The sequence below is a fragment of the Delphinapterus leucas genome, chromosome 13 (genome assembly GCF_059928025.1).
Source record: "Delphinapterus leucas isolate spDelLeu-1000000601 "Yukka" chromosome 13, BTC_Dleu_Yukka2, whole genome shotgun sequence".
Classification (NCBI taxonomy): domain Eukaryota; kingdom Metazoa; phylum Chordata; class Mammalia; order Artiodactyla; family Monodontidae; genus Delphinapterus; species Delphinapterus leucas.
In genome coordinates this window covers 93,497,330-93,517,074 of record NC_143141.1, presented here as the reverse complement: position 1 = coordinate 93,517,074, position 19,745 = coordinate 93,497,330, and the positions used below count along the sequence as shown (strand labels likewise).

The 19,745-nt window shown below is 45.6% G+C and overlaps 1 protein-coding gene across 1 annotated transcript in view; it reads left to right on the top strand.

Annotated features, from left to right (window-relative positions):
- SNTG2 (syntrophin gamma 2) overlaps positions 1-19,745 on the top strand; it is a 150,360-nt gene that overhangs the window by 111,374 nt on the left and 19,241 nt on the right. The window contains exons 14-15 of the mRNA XM_089922505.1: positions 8,869-8,940; positions 14,505-14,711. Of these exons, the coding sequence (XP_089778631.1) occupies positions 8,869-8,940; positions 14,505-14,711 (279 nt within the window). The remainder of the gene's footprint in view (positions 1-8,868; positions 8,941-14,504; positions 14,712-19,745) is intronic.

Sequence of the window (19,745 nt, the reverse complement as noted above, 5' to 3'; positions counted from 1 at the left end):
TCTAGGCACACACGGGATGCACCGCGTCTTTTCACAGACGCCTGCCCCCCCCACCCCGATTCTGGGTGCAGCTGGTGGAGGTGCTCAGGTGACCCTCAGAGATGGAAAGGGCAGCGCGAGGAACCCTGGTTTCCTCCGTGAACCGAGGTGAACTGGCCCAGTTCTTACCAGTAAATTGAGGTTTGGGTGAATCCGGCGCTGGGCTGGCGGCCGCTCCTTGGATTGCCCCGTTAGCGTCTGTGCCCTGGGAGATTTCGATTACTTTGCACGTAATCCTCGCAAAGCCACTCCGCTTCCCTGCAGCCGGACGCGAGCCTCCCGTGTGAGCTGATAGTTTTAGCATGTGGCCATCAGCCCCGTATCGCGAACGTTCTGGAAATCCGGAGATTCCGGTTCTGGATTATGTGGGATCCGGCAGTATATTGTCTCTTCCGCGGGGCCCGTTCAGAAGGTGTTTGCAGAAAGCAGGTGCTTTGCAGGAAATGCTTGTCTGTCTGTCTGTCTATCACTCTCTTGTCTCTCTGCCCACCCTTCTCTCTGCCCAGGGTCTCCTCCCTTACCTGATTTCTAATTCCACGGAGACAGAGTTGCATCTCTGATATGGAGAAAGGGCGGCGTTACCCTGTAGTAAAGAAACACCTGTGAAAGAAGCCAGTCACAAAAGACCACATATAGTATGATTTCATGTATGTGAAGTATCTAGAACAGGCAAATCCATAGAAACAGGAAGTAGCTTAGTGGCGGCCTACGGCTGAGAGGGTGGAGAAGGACGGAGGGTGACAGCTAAACGGTACAAGGTTTCTTTGGGGGATGATGGAAACCTTCTACAATTGACTGTGGTGATAGTTGCACAACTGTGAACATACTAAAAAACATTGAATTGCACAATTAAAAAAAAAAAAAGAAGAAAGAAACACCTGCCCTCTCGTCTTTTCCTATAACTGACATCTCCTTCTCCCAATAAAGACGTTTCCTGGCAGGTGCATCTTTCATTAACTCGCATTCCTAACAGTTTCTGCAGGAGATACTTTCCACCCCGCCCCCATCTCTTGTCAGAGTCATCAGCAGCAACATCTTTTGATAATTATAGTTTTGTCGACGTCAAAAAAAGAGGGAGGCCTTTTTTATATATTTAGCTCATGCCGTTACTTGTAAAGGAAAAGCAAGACCCCAGGGGAGTCTGGAAGTGATGTCCAGGATGCAGACCTGTGAGACTGAATGAGCCCCGCGTTCATTTACGGATCACACTGGAGTTAGGGTAGCCAGAGGCTAATGTAAGTTTTTCGCATCCATTCAAACTTGCCCGCTAACAGATTAGAGTCTCACATCACCGAAATATGAAAACTGTCTTGTCCTGAAGAAAGCCTGTAGTTTCACACTGTGATTTTTAGGTGTAAATATAAAATCGTACATCCCATCAGTATAGCACGTCGCAGCCTCTGAAGCCCTAGAACGCAGCAGAATTTAAGAAGCCCACTGAGACACGCACACAGGTGCAGACCACTCGGTGCCTGTGGCTGTGGTTCCAGCCGTGTGGGGTTGCCACTGGTGCCCCAGACAGAGCCCCACGGGGGGCACAGTAGTGAGCGCTGGGGTTTCCTGAGCCGGAGACATCTAGAGATGCCCCAAGGAGATTTTCAAGTAGAGTTAGGTACCCTTGTTTCTAGTGCAGGGGCGACATCTGTCTGGCAGGATGGAGTTTGGAGGCATCAGTACGTAGATGGTCCTTAATGCTGAGAGACCAGATGAGCCTCCATGTCATCTCACTGGATTCTGCAAGGTCACAAGTTGCAGAAGCCATCTGCTTCTCCTGAATCTGCATAATTTCTATTTTCCAGGTAATCAATACTAGTAATTCCCAGGAAGAAATGAAAGGATGAAGCCAGTAGTATTTATAAATATGCGCTCCAAAAATTAGACTGAGTTGACTTGATTTATTTGTGTACTTCCTGATGTCTTCATATAATTTTTAAATTTCCTTACTAAATCACCTATAAGCAAGTACAAAGTAAATGGCTACTTGAGAGGTGCTGTGAGATTGAAAGATGACTTATGGAGAACTTCTCTCTATTAGTAAATGCTGCAAACCAATTTGTTTATTTTCCGCCGTCCTGGGAACTTCTTAATGTGGCTCCCATTGAATCTAGCATCACGCCGAACACGAAGAAGATGCTCCTTGGTTACTGGTTGGATAGTCTGTAAAGTGAATATTAAGTATTTAAATAAATATCTAATGTATCTATTAATATAAATATTTAATAATAAGCATTAAAGCTCTGTGACTGAGCTGTGTGATTTGGAAATATCAAATCCTCTAAAGAGAATACAATTGACCCTTGAGCAATGCAGGATTTAGGGGCTCTGACCCTCCACACAGTGGGAAATTCAGTATAACTTATAATCCACCCTCCTTATATGCAGTTCCTCTGTATCCACGGTTCTGCATCTGCAGATTCAACCAACCTCAGATCACATAGTGTTTACTACATGCATTTACTGTTGAAAACAATCCACGTAAAAGTAGACCCACGCAGTTCAAACCCGTGCTGTTCACAGGTCAACTGTATAGAGGAAAAATCAACCCTTTAGATGTTGGGGGCAGGTGAGGGCAGTAAAGCCAACAAATCTCTAAACAGTTTGTGATGGAAACCCTCAAATAACAACGAGCAAATTCCACGAGAAGCAAAGACAGACTACATTAGAATCTTTCCAGCCTTTGCAGCTTAAAGGAAGCGGTGGGGTGAGGGATCGTGCATGAGGCCCCCATCCAGGTGCCCGCAGAGGTGGAGGCTTCAGCCCGTGCACTTGCTAGCCCTAGTTCTGCACGGCGAGTTCTCAGGTGTGGAAGTTTCCCTGCCGGAGACAGTGCGATGTGGACTCTCCATCTCCCAGACTTTTGGAAAGATTTTCAGGAGTTCATTCATATCATTTAAGGTAAAAATGGTAGCGGTTCCATTTCTATTTTAATTAAATAAAGAAAACAAGTATGTAAATATTTTCCTACTAAAGTCAAATGTTTTGAGAACGTTTGAGCACACAGTGTTAGCACATACAAGAGTTAGGTAGAGATCAGAAAGGTATGGACCACAAAAATTTCCAAAGTCAGCATGAAGGCAGGATTCTCATGGCTCCTTTTGGGGGGTGTGTGCGTGTGTGTAGATGTGTGTGTGTGTGTAGATGTGTGTGTGTGATGCCATAGTATATAGTTTAGCACATACCCATTTCCAAAGGTAACCACATGACAATAATTCACCTTGTAATTTGCTTTGAGATGAAAAGGCTGTGTATTAAACACAACATATAAAGACATGAAACAGCCTGGGTAATTTTTTTTCAAAGATTTTATTTTTAGAGCAGTTGTAGGATTACAGTAAAATAGAGGGGAAGGCACGGAGATTCCCCTCTACTCCCAGGCCCTACACATCCCCATCATTAACATCCCCCCAGATGGTACATGTTTTACCAAGGATGAACCTGTGTGGACACCTCTTAGCACCCAAGTCCACAGTTTCCATTACAGCTCACTCTTGATGTTGCACATTCTATGAGTTCTGACAAATGTGCAATGACGTGTGTCCACCACTGTGGTTTAGAGAGTAGCTTCACTGCCCTAAACGTCCTCTTCGATCCACCTATTTGTACCTCCCTACCTACCAACACTGACAACCACTTATCTTTTTACTGTCTGCAGAGTTTTGCCTTTTCCAGAAGGTCACATGGAGTCATACAGAATGTAGCCTTTTCAGGTTGACTTCCTTCACTTAATAGTATGCATTGAAGTTTCCACCATGTCTTTTCATGACTTGAGAGCTCATTTCTTTTTAGCTCTGAAAAAATATTCCCTTGTCTGATGAACCATAGTTTATTTATCCATTCACCTACTGAAGGACATCTTGGTTGCTTCCAGGTTTGGGCAAGTATGAATAAAGCTGCTATAAACATCCATGTTCAGGATTTTGTTTGGACATAAATTTTCATCACCTTTGGGTAAATACCAAGGAGTGTGATTGATGGATCATATGGTAAGAATATGTTTAGTTTTGTGAGAAACTGTCTTCCGAAGTGGCTGCACCATGCGGCATCCCCACCAGCCATGACCGAGAATTCCTGTTGCTCCGCATCCCTGCCAGCATTTGGTGCTGTCGGTGTTGGATTTTAGTCATTTTAATAGGTGTGTGGTGGTCTCTCAGTGTTGTTTCAATTTTCATTTCCCTGACAACATATGACATGGAGCACATTTTCACGTGATTATTGACCATCTGCCTGTCTCCTTTGGTGAGGGATCTGCGAAGGTCTTTGGTCCATTTTTACTCAGGTTGTTTTCTTAGTGCTGAGTTTTAAGAGTACTTTGTATATTTTGGTTAACATTCCTTTATCAGATGTGTCTTTTGAGATTTTTTTCTCCCAGTCTATGCCTTGTTTTCTTCTCTTAACTTTGTCTTTTGCAGAGCACAAGTTTTTAATTTTAATGAAGTCCAGCTTATCTATTATTTCATGAGTGGCGCCTTTGGTGTTGTATCTAAAAAGGCATCACCACGCCCAAGGCCATCTAGGTTTTCTCCCGTGTTATCTTCTAGTTTTTTTATAGTTTTGTATTTTACAGTTAAGTCTATGATCAATTTTGAGTTACTTTTGGTGAAGGGTGTATGATGTATGTCTAGATTCATTTTTTGTATTTGTATATCCAGTTGTCCCAGCACCATATGTTGGAAAGATTGTCTTTGCTCCCTTGTTTTTGCCTTTGTTCCTTTAGCAAAGATCAGATGAGTCTATTCATCTGTTTCTGGGCTCTCCATTCTGTTCCATGGATCTATTTGTCTTTTCTTTCACCAATACCGCACTGTCTTTATAGTAAATCTTATAGTTAGGTGGTCTCTGGCCTCTGACTTTGCTCTTCTCCTTCAAATGTGTTGCCTGTTTGGGGTCTTTTGCCTCCGTATAACCTTTAGAATCAGCTTGTCAATATCCACAAAATAACTTCCTGGGAATTTGATTGGGATTGTGTTGCATCTGTAAATCAAGTTGGGAAGAACTGACATCTTGGCAATGTTGAGTTTTCCTGTCCATGAACATAGAATGTCCCTCCATTTGTTTACTTCTTTGATTTTGTTAATCAAAGAAGTTTTGTGGTTTTCCTCATAAACATCTCGTATGTTTTTGTTAAGCTTGTAACTAAGTATTTCATTTTGGGGATGTTAATATAAATAGTAATATGTTTTTAATTTCAAATTCTGATTGTTCACTGTTCACATACAAGAATGTGACTGACTTTTGTATGTAAACCTTATATTCTGCAACCTTGCTATAATTGCTTATTATTTCCACGAGGTTTTTGGTTTGTTTCATTTGGTCAACTCCTTCAGGTTTTCTACAGAGAAGATCTGCAATCAAAGACAGTTTTATGTCTTCCTTCCCAATCTGTACACCTTTTACATGTGGTTCTTGCCATATAGCACAGCAAGGACTTCCAGTTAGATGGGGAAAAGGGGGCATCCTTGCTCGTTCCTGGTCTTAGTGGGGAAGCTTCGAGTTCCATTCTCATGGTTGGAGGTTGTGAGTATTTGCCTCACATGGTCTGATGCTCTGTTGTTAGGTGCACACGTGTTGAGTATTGTTGTGTCTCCTTTGAGAATTGACCGTTCATCTTTATGTAATACACTTTTTATCCCTGATAACATTCCTTATTGTAAAGTGCGCTCTGTAGGAAAGTAATAGTCCTCTACTTTCCTCTGATTAGTGTTAACATGGAATATTTTCTCCATCCACTTGCTGTCAATATATATGTGCTTGGGGGCCATGGTTGGCCCTGTGTCCTCCCCTCTGTTATGCATCCAACAAGAGTTGTCGATTTTTCCACCCACTCCGCTTCATGCTGATTGTTACTTAGGAGTGGTGATGCTCAAGCTCCTTACGTGCAGAACCAGAAATACTGTAGCTTTTTAAATAGAAAAAAAAAAAAAATCAAAATTACCTCTACACAATGGCATTGTGCTGATTTAAATCATTTTCCTATACTATCCAGAATAACAAAAGCATATTTGAAAATGGGGCCTGAAAGATTTTATAAGACAATGGAAATATTTACTCTGCAAAATGCTAGGGAAAAGAGCCGAAGTAGAAAAAGTTGTAAGTGAATGATTGGAAGCTTTGGGCTGTAAACAGAATCTGTTTCCTGGCTGTGGGACCACAGGCACTAACTCACCCTCTATTCGGCACTTTCCTCAGTTTAGGGATGGGCGTGGTAAATGCTAGCTGAATACCTCACAGGATGAAACGGAGCGCTGAGGGACTTAATGTATGTATTCATAAGTGTGTCTGAAACTCCAGCGCATTTGAACTTAACGGAAGAAAGTTTACTCTTAATGCTCAGCAACTTCTCATTGTAAAGGCAATACACAAAATATGGCGAGTGAATTTACACCTAAATATTTGCACATGTTTTTGTCTGACCTTGGATTTTTGTGTCCTCGCGCTGGAGGCAAATTGCCCAAATCGGAAACAACCGTATGTTAAGTTTTTAATACATATGTTTACTGATCTCCTTTATTCTGACATGAAATGTGAGGTCGTGGCTGTGAGGCGGACTGTTAATTAGTCACAGCATCTTCCCTCCGACCGGGCCTCACGGGCGGGCGAGTGAGGCTGGTGGGCTCTGTGTACACAGAGGTTTGGGCCACACGGGAGGGGCTGGAAGTCCTTAAGCCTCTCTGAGCTCAGGTAACATAAACAGCTCTCTTGGGAGGGCGTGGGAGGCGGGCCTCTGGTCCATTTCTCTTTGGAATGAGAATAAGTGGCTCCAGGGGAGTGAATCTACAAGTGTCCCTGCTGATTTGCTCTCAGACCCCCCAGCCTGGGTGCCTCACTCCTCCATCCCCGGGCCAGCAGTCTTTGCCGAGAAAGCCCGACCGCACTGATGGAGCCTTGCGGCCAACACGTTGTGTCAGAATATCTAAATGAACTTTTAAAAGGCCCAGAGATACTGTGGCAAATAAATTAGGAAAAATTAAAGAGAAAGTCCTGTCTTCAAGGATGGTTTCTGAGCTCCTTCAAGATGAGGGAAAGGGAGATGTTGAAGGCAACGAGGAAACAGAAGGGAGAAGGGCTGGAAGACAGGAAAGGAGCAGCGTGGGGCGGGGGAAGGCGGTGGGTTTTCTGGGGCTGAGTTACCTACGAAGAGTAAACAGCCGGCGGCGGGGAGTGGTGACCCCAGGTCTCTCCTGTGTGCTGATGCATGCTGGGAAAGCTGCATTAAACCAGGATCCTCTAGCCTTTCTCATGCACTCAGCTCTCCTTCCTTAGCGTGAATTGTCATTTCTGATTTGCAAATTGGAATCTGAGAAATAATGTTTCAGCTACTCATGTTTTCAGACACCATTAAAATGTGTTAAATAACACTTATAAAACCAATTTTATAGCATCTTATAACGTTAACATATAAATTATATAGCAGTTACCTATGAATATGCAAGAAATACTAGAAGTAATTTTAAGGATGTCAATTAGGGGAGTATATTCTATCATTTAAAATATAATATTTACCTGGAAAGAAGTAATTTAAGTGAAGATTTGTAGACTGAAGGCATATTAGACAATTATGTATCTAATATAGAATATTTCTCTGTGTCAGTTCTGGGGCCACACAAGTGTTCCACAATAATATTAAAATATGCCAAGATACTACATCTGAGGATCTACACTCTGCTCTATTTCAAATCAGATGTGGTCAGATAAATAGAAAATTGTCAAAGCAGAAGGTAATGAAGAGAAAGACCTGCTGTTGAAAATTAATTAATAAACTTTGTGTTTTAGGTTTACAGGAAAGTGAGTGGCAGGTAGAGAGCTCAGGCCCCCCATCTTCCCTGTTCTCACCATCCTGCCTTAGTGGGGGGGGGGTGTCACAGCCGATGACCAGTGCGGGTACATCGTAGTGACTGATGGCTACATGGTCCCCACACAGCTTCCAAAGCCTCTCAGGGTGGAAGTGTTTCGCTTTAAGTCCACGGAAGAAGCGGTCCATCCCAGAAGTCCGAGCATCTTCTCAGTGTCGGCTGTGTCTCTGACTGTGGCACATTCTCCTTGAAACAGTCACCATGGCCCAGAGCGTGAGACGCACGGACCGACTCACCTCCGAGGGCACCTCCACCCTGGGCTGAGCAGTCACCCACCAGGAGCACGGGAGCCGGGCATGGAGAGGGGGTCTTCCAGGGGGGAAAGTTTTCATCAGCAATGAAAACTAAATGGAAGGGGACAGCTCAAACCACAGATGGCCATGCAGACACACAGATAGTAGCTGCTTAACAGAAGTTAGGAGCGTAGCAGAATGGGTGAGGGGTCTCTAAATTTAACCTACAATCGGTCCTTAAATTAATGTAAAAGACATCCAAAATGAATTCCTAAAATTATGCCCAATTGTGTGTAATAGATAAGTTCCGCCGTTACTGGGTTCTTGTATCAATAATGTATCTAAACATCTTCATGCTTCACGCCAACAGCGGGGACATGCAATTACTCAGGAAAACTTGCTGTGGCATATAGTTTAGTTTTTCAACTGTCCTGCTCCTGGTTTAGAATTTAATGAAGGTAAAGACACATTGACTAGCTCCATTGTTGAAAATGTTTAAATTCTCATACTAAAAATAGCATGTGTCTTTGCATGTATACTTTACATTTTTTTTCCAGTTTCATCGAGGTACGATTGACAAAAATGGAATATATTTAAAGTGTACAGTGTGATGATTTGATATCCATGTACATTGTTAAGTGGTTCCCACAATCAAGTTAGTTAACGCCTCCATCACCTCACACAGTTCCCCTTATTTTGGGTGAGAGCACATAGGACTTATGTGTCTGTTTTATTATTTCTTGCAGGTGAGCACATTAGACTGGGTCCGAGCGGAAAAAACCTATAACCTCTGTGAGGTACTATTTAAAGTTCACAAGGTAAGTTTCCTTTGTACATTAGATGCTTTCATATTAACAAGATGATCTTCGGGCTTAAAGAGAGAGAGAAATATTTGTTTCCCACTGTCTGTTGAAATAGTAAAATAACATGAACATCTAGCTTCATCCCACAATCATTCATCAGAATTCCACAAAAGAGTATCATAGAGGAACTTTTAAGTCCTTACTCTTTTTTTTATGTAGGTGCCTTATTATTTCATTCTGGCCTTTTTATATTTTCAACTAGTTTATATGGCTTTCCAGACATCTGAGATGTTCATTTGGTATTGGGATGTCTTCATAGGACCATCATATTTTATATGTGTTCTTCATTAATAAACTATCGAGCCTCTTCTGTTTTTATCCAGCATATCTTTTCAGAAAAATTGAAAAAAAAAATTTAATCAATAAACATGCTATGAAGTAACTGAAATCATGAAATTAGCCAGGAGGATGGCTACAGCAAAAGTATTAAACTCAGTGCAGGGTAAATAATAATCATAATAAATGTATAGCATTCAACATTTTAAAAAAGGAGACTGAATTCTGTGTCTTGTTGGGAGTCTTTAAACAGTGATCTTACAAAATCTCCCCTTTTCTCAGGTGCCTTTAATTGTTGATGTTGGTCATTTTGCACGTATGAATTTTAAATTATCTGTAATATTTACTTCAGTTTTCAAAAATTGAAATAAATGTATGATTATTGTAAGAACTAGCACTTTAGTATAGAATTTTTTTAATGATTTGTTTTCATAATCACCATTTCAAAGTGTAGTCATTAATATTTAGTCCAGAAATCAAATTTTGTAGTTGTGGTGGTGTTTTTCTATGACACTTTCTCCTCTCCCAAAATTCCTTTTTCCAGTTCTTAAAATTATGTGTCTGTATTTCACACTCACCGTGAAAGGGATGAGAAAATTGAATCAGTCAGACTTGATTGCAGTCGTGACTTAAATCATAAACAGCCCCCACATAGTGAATCATAAAAACACTGCCCGGCAGTGAGGCGCCTCCTGCGTAAATATTCCCTCTCAACGTAAGAATATTCCGTTTGCATTTTTCAGTGGAACCAAATTTACTCATATGTTTGGCAAAGGAACTTGATAATAATACCTCATCTTTGCTGAGTGAGCCTCCTGGAGCCCTGCTAAGTGCTCCATTTACATCCTGAGTTAATCCTGTCCCCAGCTGAGGACTTAATCCTTGTCATCTCCATCTGACAGGCGAGACCCAGAAGCACAGAGGGGGAGTAAGTTCCAGAAGCCTCACTGGAGGCAGGTGGGGTCCGGGTTCCCTTGGCCTGAAGCTCAGCTAAATCCGATTCTATTTTTTTTATGTGTACACTGTTCTTTTTTCCCTCTGCAAATGGAAGCATACGCACCATTCCACACATCACTTTTTGCTCTACAGTTTATCTTGTGGATCTTTCTTCAATATACACAAAGAGATGATCCCACTTTGAAACCGCTACCTAGTGTTCGATTCCACGAATGTATCATATTTTATTTTACCAAGCCCTTATCAAGGAATATTTAATTTGTTCCCATGTTTTTGCAATTACAAACAATGTAATAAATCATTTCACACGTGTGCAAGTGTATCACCAGGAAAAATTTAGAGAGGTGGAATTTCTAGGTCAAAGGATGTGGACTGTTTACATTTTGATAACCAACAAGGACATACTGTAGAGCACAGGGAACTCTGCTCAATACTCTGTAACAACCTAAGTGGGAAAAGAATTTAAAAAGAATAGATACATGTATATGTGTAACTGAATCTCTGTGCTGTACGCCTGAAACTAACACAGCATTGTTAATCAGATATACTCCAATATAAAATAAAATTTCTTTTAAATGAAAAAAAAAAAAGAAATGCAAGTGGAAACCATGAAATAATATGTTTGCCAATTAGACTGTCAAAGATGAAAAGGTTGGTGACAATGCGAGGAAGGGTCTATCAAAAGGTAAACGGTCCACGACCTTTGACCTGAAATGCCACCTCTCTAAACCGTGTTCTGCCTCACCTGGCAGAAGCGCTGGCCTCGCGGGAAGCTCTCTGGAGCGTCCTCCTGTGACCTGTTCTCCAGCCGCCTCTGAAGTGCAGCCTTGTGAATAAGGAGAATACAATTCTCCTCAAGTCCTGTCAGAGAAAACCTGGACCCATCAAAGTTAAACAGACAAGGAAGACGTCACTGGGGGCAGAGACCGACCTGAACTCAACTGAAACAAAGGGCAGGGGTTCCTGAGCTGGGTGAGGGGCGAGTGTGGCCCAGGTGGGCCCCTCCCAAAGGAAGAGGAGCCTCTCTCCTGTATTCGTGGAGAGAAGTAGCTGTGCAGCCTGGCCTGGGTCCCACGGAGGGAGGCTCCCGCCCGCAGAGATGGGAAGACGGGCCCCATTCCTGGGCATTCACGCCCCAGGGGCGTGGATGGCACCCAGGCTTGCCCTGTAGAACCGGCGGAGGCTTTAAAAAGATCTGCACTTCCAGGGGGCAGAGAGAGGGTTTAGAGGGATGGGTTTCCTACTGTAAATGCTCCGGGGACGGCAGGGGGGGCCCAGAGTCAGGAAGGGGCCTTTGCCACTGGTCAGGCTGCGGGAAGTGATTTGGGGGGTGCCTCAGGCACTTGCGGTCTCCACAGCAGCTCAGGGACCTTTAATTTTGTAATCACTCCCGATTTTTAGTCTTAACGACACGTTGCAGTGCATAAGAACTGAGTTCCTGTTTCCAAAAGAAGCTACAGAAAATATCCGGGGCAATGAGCTGTGTATGGATCAATGATTTCACGTCGCAGCATTTATAGCGCATTAGCTTTTGTGAGGCTCAACAGTTTGAGGTGCAGAAAGTAATCACATCTATGAAATCCTTCAGTGTCCTTTCTTGGGATTTCTCAGGTGGTTCAAACGTTATTTTTAACTCTTCTATTTGTCCTTGTGCGTAGAGCTGAAGTTTGTCCATTCAAATGAAGACTCACAGACACTTCACTGCTCGATCAAATGAGCTCACTCCTCAGAACTGACTCAAAACAAGGAATTTGCAAGAGTCAAATAGCTGTGAGCATGGCAATATTTAATGATATTCTTAAGTAGTGAACATTAGGAGAATTGTCAGATGACCACTGAGAAATAGAGACCTAATAGGGTCGTATATTTCAAGTCCTCCATTAAAATCACATTACACATTTATAGAATTATGTGTACAAAGAGACACTGCATGCAGGAAATATAAAAACAAATTAGATAACAAAAGATAGATCATAATAGAATGATCTGTCTTTTAAGTTTCCTGTATTGTTGCTATAATCGTCTCAAATAAATAGAAGCAGGAAAAAATCCAGGTAATTTTCTAAAATAGTCTTTGCATTTTGTTTTCTGAAAAGTGAACCCAGGATGGTTTCTGTCTTCTCACAGTCTGGGGCAGGGGGGCCACATCAGGAGTGGGTAGCTAGAAACTTCATGCTGGATTGTGTAGTCGCTGACTTTGTCGGGAGACAGTTCGCTATACGTTAGATGTGACAGTTCAGTCTACGCCACGACTCAGCACTGCCTGTGGACGGTGGGCTCTATGTAAACAGAAACGAGCCACATGCGTGAGGATGCAGGTGCTACACGCTTCATCCGTGCTGCCCTTTAAACCCATGACAACCATTCTCTTACACCCCATTTTATGGTTCAGATATTTAGGCTTAGAGAGAAGTGAAAAGCTCAAGGAAACAGCTGATAATTGGCCAGGAAGGTCCCAAGCGTTGTCTGTCTGACTCCAAAGCCTGTTTTTCTCCTATAGCAGCACACAGCCCCCCACCTACACCAGTACAGGAAAGAACACAGCCGTACCATCGACGGTGCCACCTGCACAAACACTTGCTAAGAGTCCTTCTTTGGTGGTCAGTCCTGACACTCAGGGTCAGTAGTTATGGACGGAGTTCCTGAGAAGTCAGGCCAGTGACTCACATCTTGCTCTTCTCGACTTAGGACCTGCTATCCTATTTCCTGAAGGGTTTCTGTGCATATGCCAGGCTGAGGCCAAGGATCTGGCGGCTCCAAAATCCAGGTGCAGCCTCTGTACCGTGTTCATTTAGGATCAGGACAGATGCACCAGCACACACCACACCCGTGCGCACACACGCACGCACACGCACCCTCACGTCGCACACCACAAGGCAGCAAGTGTCTGAGCGACGGGTGAGGACAGGTCCCTGGGCGGCGGAAGCGGGCACAGCGCGGATCGGGGCCTGCAGAGCCGCCGCGAGGCCCTGAGAAGGCAGGGCACCCAGAGCCTGCGCACCCTCTCCACCCCGTCAGCAGCCAGTGCTCTCGCAAGCCTGGGCCCAGTGGGCAGAAGTGTGTTTCACATCAAGCCGGACCAGCCCACAGGTGGGCACGGGGATTCTGGGAATGAACTCTGGCCACCAGTGTGAGTCGTGGGTGTGGCCTGGCGGGACAGCCCGCGTGGATCTGAATAGCTCGGAGTCGGGGGGTGAAGGCCTGGCCTGTGGGCAGCCTCTGTTCCCGCTGCCACCGGGCTGTGGCTCACGTCACGTCCCCTCAGGCTGCTCAGCAGCCCTGGCAGGATGTCCACCTGCTTCCCCTTCCCCGGGGAGGCCGTGTGGGCAGAGGCCACCCTAGTGCAGGGCCTGGCGCGGACTCTTCAGGGTGTCTGTGCAGTGGGTGGGTGAGCGGGAGACGAAGACGGACGTGAATCTCCAGGGGACAGAGACACAGAGATGCAGAGACACACGCACACAGAGACAGAGAGACACAGAGGAAGGTAAGAGCAGGCTCCGGCCTGAGACGCGGACTCGTTTGAGGCCCCAGGCCCCATCTCTCCTGATCCCTGAGTGAAGCCCGACACAGCTGCTCCTTGGGTGGGTGCGTTCATGACTCAGGCGAGGCTGTGGCGGAGACCCCCCGCCCCAAGGTTCAGAGCTGCCGGGACATCCGCCCGGTATGTCTGTGACCCACGGACGCGCTGGGGCTGATTCACGTCTTCTGCTTAAATGTTTAATCAGGAACTGAATAACGGCTCTTTTTTCGTTTCAACCTTTGCTTTTGAAACTATTTCTAAAACACGTCTTCTGTGTGGCCAGGACCTCTGGGCTCACGTAGTTAGGTCTCGGTGGCCCAGTGCCCCTGGGGGACCCGAGATGCTGCGCACATGGCTGAGGGGTGGGGACCCTTCAGGGACTCCGGCAGAGCGGGCAGAGTCGTGCGGTCTCGCTGTCTTCAGTGTTTGCTGATTTTGTGCTCAACTTAAGCACAAACATCTCGTGACTTTTTTCTTTATCTTTAAAGCTAAGCATAGAAGCAGAAGCTGTGGCCACTGATGGTTTAGGTGCAAGATGCTTGCAGAGCCTTGGCAGGTGGACGTAACTGACCCCCAGATATTGACTTACAGGCCCGTCTCCATGGCAGCGACGTCGGGGGACGCCGCTCCTGAATCCAGGCGCGTGGCCGGGAGGTCGCCTGGTGGAGTGTGGCCCCAGCCCCCAGCCTGGAAGAGGCCCCTCTGTCCCAGGCGGTCACCCGGGGGGCCGTCCCCTCTAACCTGCGTGCCCCCCTCTCTGTTTCAGTTCTGGCTTCCGGATGACTGCTGGGCCCAAACCAGCCTCTGTCTGGGTCTCCAGGACCCCACCTGCGGGGAGCACAGGCCCTTCTGCTTCAGCGTCCTCGTCGGCCACGGCAGGAGCCACGTGTTCAGCGTGGAGCTGGGGAGCGAGCTCGCAGCGTGGGAGCTGTCCTTCCAGAGGGCCACCTTCCTGGACGTGCAGAGGACGGGGGTGAGCGACTCGCTGTCGTCTCTGATTAAACCTGCTTGGGCACCGGAGACGTAAATTAGAGCAGCTGTAGCTAGCATTCCAGAAAACAGGCGTCGTCAGGAGCTGGGCGCTCTCGTCGGGGCCCCTACATCAAGTGCGCCCAGCAGATGAAGAGGGTGAATTTAGGGGAAAGTCAGGCGGAGCTTTCATCTCGTTTGCATCAGTCTTTCTACTCAATGTGAGGGAGGGGCCTCCAGCGCCGTGTAAAGGAAGCGCCCTCAGCCAGCGGCGCAGTCAGGTCCCTGGTGTTTGCTCACCAACCGTGTTTACTGTGAGTTCACCTGGACCTGTGTCATAGTTTAAGGCACTTAGTGGCCCTTCCTCTCAAACTTAATGATCCAACAGGAACATAAAACAGCTCATGTGTCTGGGTCGCTTCTCCCTTTTCAGGCCAGCAAATAAATCTCTCCCAGATCGGGGTGTGTAGGGACTAAATGGATGAGGTAGTGTGGGTCATAATCCGCGTTGTTGGAAGTAGCAGCTGCCCTTCACGGGGGAATTCACATGGCTAGAAGTGAGAAAACAGATGCAGCATCGTGGGGTAGGTTTAACTCCACACGGAAGTTCTGGGTTCCTTCTCCTTCCTGGCCTGGCGTCAGTCGCTCTGGGTGAGGACTTGGGAGCGGCTCCTTCATTTATCAGCACTGCTTTGAATGTGAAAAGATTCTGTGTCATCATTTATCTCTCGTTCAGGATGTAAAAATGTACGGAGTCCCCTGATGCTCAGTGCTAGGAGGGAGCAGGGAGCGTCCCTTCAACTGTGTGATGTTCTCTGAAATCTGTGGTCCACACGGTGGGTCCCACTCAGACGTTCACGGAAACCAAGCCTGGTCCCTTCTGGGGCCCCGAGATACCCTTGCTCACTTGTAGTTGTCTCTGATGATGTGAACTTCTTCCCAGGGAATCTGTCATTCATTTATTGCTCATGAACTGACAACTCTTTCAGTTGGAAACACTGTGGATGTAAGAAAGTGCAACTGTGTGCTTTTGAAGTCAAAACTCCGGCCAGTATGTTGAGGAAGCCGGGCTTCAAGATGGGCTAAGTGGCATCTGTGCGGTAGAGGCTTTAAAATTATAATCCTCCCATTTTCTACCAAACAAGAGAATCCAGCTTCTGTATCTGCAGACTCTCGCCACGCATAACTCACTGTGGCTCTCCCTGGCTTTACAGCACAGCCCTCTCTGGAACGTCTTTCCAGCCCGGGTGTCTTTAGTTCCTGCTCCTGGAGTGTTTTCCCCCTTCACAGCCAGCCCCGTCAGCAGAGCACCCCTGCATTTCCTGGCGTTGCCTCTACTTTTGTTCATTAAAGTGAGTTGAGCCCCCTTTGCTCATCCCTTTACCACAAAGAACTTGCACGTCCACTTTCCAAGTTATGTTTAAAATATAATCAAGATGCTCCAAATGCAGACGTTAAGGCAGACGTGGCCGTCGTAGGTCTGCGGCTGAGCTGAAAGGAGCATTGGGGCTGGGGCTTCAGATCCTCTGATGCTGGGGAAGCTGCTGCCCAGAAGGCAGCCCGTCCTCCAGGCCTTGCAGATGCCCCCGAGCCCCGCCGCAGCCAGGAGGACGGCAGATGGTCTGTGCCCTCCCCGGCGCTGATGCCCTGAATCCAGGTCTTCCCGAGCATTCCAGATAAGGCTGTGGGTCAGGGCTCTACCACCCTGTCCTCCTGTCTGCCTGAGCCCCCCGGACCTCCACTCTGGCCTGGGGGTGCCGCCCGGCTGTCCTTCGGCCGGAAACACAAACGCACAGCAGGGAGACCGTCCCAGGCTCCTGTGTGTCTCCTGTCCACCCCCAGATCCTAACCTAACTTGTCAGTGGCAGAGCGTGCGTCCTCGTGTTCCTGCAGCCCTGCATCGATGCAGCCGGGGACAACACTGCAGGCAGGTCCAGGCGGGCCGCTCGGGCCCACGAAACTGCCTGGGCCCTGGACGGACTGTGGGCCTAGATCCTCGGGGCACACCGACCACCCCATGTTGCGCCCCTGACCCTCCCACACTGCAGCACCCACGTGGCTCCTTCTGCATCTGCGGCCCGTCCTCCGTCCACACCCTAGTTTTCCATGCTTTCCTTTTGGATGTAGTGTGACCCCCAGGCCTCAAGGACCCTGGTCACCCTCGGGTTCCACCCGTGCAGAACAGATAGCCGCTGAGCAACGTTTAGGGATTCGAGTGGGCTGCAGCATCCATGCCATTTGGGGATTAAACAGTTAAAGAGCCCGTGTTCCTTCTCCAGCTGTTTGAATACCGACAGAGCCACTGATGAGAAAACATATCTAGACTACTGGAGCTGTGCTCTCCTTGGAAATTTTGTTTGAAAAGCCTAAATTGAATAATCTCCACAGTAAATATTTGCAAGTCTCCAGAGCGAATCGCCGACATCTGTGTGACTGTGAGAGGTGCTGTTTAGTGCTGCTCTTGGCCCAAATGAGCTCTTCTGAGGATTTCCCAGGAAGATGCTGGGGTACGGATTAGGTTACAGCTCAGCAACTTATTTCTCTAAAAACCATCACAGCTTAATTTAATTGAATGAGAACTCAGAGCGCTGCTCGTAACGTTTCTATTTCCGCTCCTGAATTTATTTTGGGGTCAATCTTGTCCTCCAATTAGCATTCCCATCATGGAAGAGCACAGCCAAATTAGCTTTTATTAATTGTTCGCATTTTAAACCTTCCTCTTTCCAGGCTGTAACCATTCTGGTTCTGATGGATGAGGACAGAAAGGGAACACTGACGTGACCTGAAAATGTGGCTGAGAATCACGAGTCCAAGCATTTATCTGGAATCCAAGCTCAATAATGGGGGGAATCGTGTCCTAGTTTTTCACTATAAACCCAAAATCTCCAACCTATGATATCACAGATCAGCTGTCTCCCAAAACTTATAAAACATCTAAAAATAGGGTACGTTTCTTGACATCTACTGCCTTCTGGCGTAAGACTCCAAACCACTTTCTTTTAAAGGTTATGTTTGTATCCCTAGAAAAAGAACTCCATGTAATCTTGAGTAAGACAAGACTAACTTGGGTTTATCTTTTAAGATTTCACTTAGAGCTAAGTTTTCAGAAAACAAGTAGAACATTAAAGGCACTGCCAACAAAATCACCAATTCCAAATACTGCATCCATACATTGTCTTATAAAATAAACATTTCTGTTTTTGATGGAAACACTCGGCTTTATTTGTAAGTCACACAGCTCAACACTTACTAAACATTTGCTGTGAGATGTTCATCTATATATATATACGTAAGCACTAGCACTGAGATATACCCGGTCCTTTGGCATCCACACCTACACGTGTGTCTCTGAGTCCCTCCCCTCCCGGAGCTGCTCTGTCACTGATCTCGGCCTCAGCTCAGCTGTGTGAATAACCTGTGTTCCCCCGTCCTTCAGTATCCTTCATCTGCTGCTATTGCCGAGGCTGCTTTGCTATCCCCGATGCGCTCCTCCTCTCTCTCCCCGCCCCCCGATACGTAGATAGGTGATCGATGGCATATAGACAGACAGACAGACAGACAGACAGACAGATAGATCTGGTAACGTGTCGCTTAAGGCTAGTATTTTCTTCTTGTTTTTCTGTCTCATCTGTCCACTGGTGTAAGTGGGGTGTTCAAGTCCCCACTATTATTGTGTTACTGTCAATTTCTCCCTTTATGGCTGTTAATATTTGCCTTATATATCGAGGTGCTCCTGTGTTGGGTGCCTAAATATTTACAATTGTTAGATCTTCTTAGATTGATCCCTTGATCATTATGTAGTGTCCATCTTTGTCTCTTATAACAGCCTTATTTTAAAGTCTATTTTGTCTGATATGAGTATGGCTACCACAGCTTTCTTTTCATTTACATTTGCATGGAATATCTTTTACCGTCCCCTCACTTTCAATCTGTGTGCGTCTTTAGATCTGAAGTGAGTCTCTTGTAGGCAGCATGTACATGCGTCTTGTTTTTGTATCCATTCAGCCACTCTGTGTCTTTAGATTAGAACATTTATTCCATTTACATTTAAAGTAATTATTGATGGGTATGTACTTATTGTCAGTTTGTTAATTACTTTTCTGGTTGTTTTGTAGTTCTCTTTTGTCCCTTTCTCCTTTTGCTCTTCGTTTGTGGTATGATGACTTGTCTTTAGTGTTATGTTTTGATTCCCTTCTCTTTTTTGTGTGTGTTTCTGAAGATTTTGGGTTTTGGTTACCATGAAGTGTATGTATATATCAACATGTGTGTGTGTGTCAGTGTGTGTGAGTGTGTGTGTGTCTGTGTGTGAGAGTATGTGAGAGTGTGTGTGTCTGTGTGTATGAATGTAAGTGTGTGTCAGTGTGTGTGTTGTGTAGTGTGTGTGTCGTGTGAGAGACTATGTGTGTGTTGTGAGAGTGTGTTTGTGTGAGAGACTGTGTGTGTTGTGAGTGCGTGTCTGTGAGTGCGTGTGTTTTTGTGTGAGTGCGTGTGTGTGTGAGTACGTGTTGTGTGTGTGTTTGTGTGAGAGACTGTGTGTGTTGTGTGCGTGTGTGTGTGCGTGCGTGTGTGAGTGTGTGTTTTGTGTGTGTGTTATTTTAAACTGATGCTCTCTTAAGTTGAATGCATCCTATCCACCCTGCACCTTCACTTCCTCCTGCTATGTTTAAGGGTTTTGACATCATATTTTACATCCTTTTGTTTTGTGTATCCCTTAAGTACTTACTGTTGATATACATGATTTTACTTCCTTTTAAAAATCTTCCTACTAGCTTTATAATAGTTGATCTACTATCTACTGTATGTTTGCCTTTACCAGGGAGATTTTTCCTTTCATAATTTTCATGTTTCTGGTTGTGGTCTTTTCTTCTCCACTTAGTGAAATCCCTTTAACATGTCTTGTTAAGTGGTTTGGTGGTGCTGAACCCTTTTAGTTTTTGCTTGTCCGTAAAGCTTTTGATTTCTCCATCAAAGCTGAACGAGTGCCTTGCTGGATAGAATGTTCTCGGCCGTAGGTGTTTCCCTTTCATCACTTTAAATA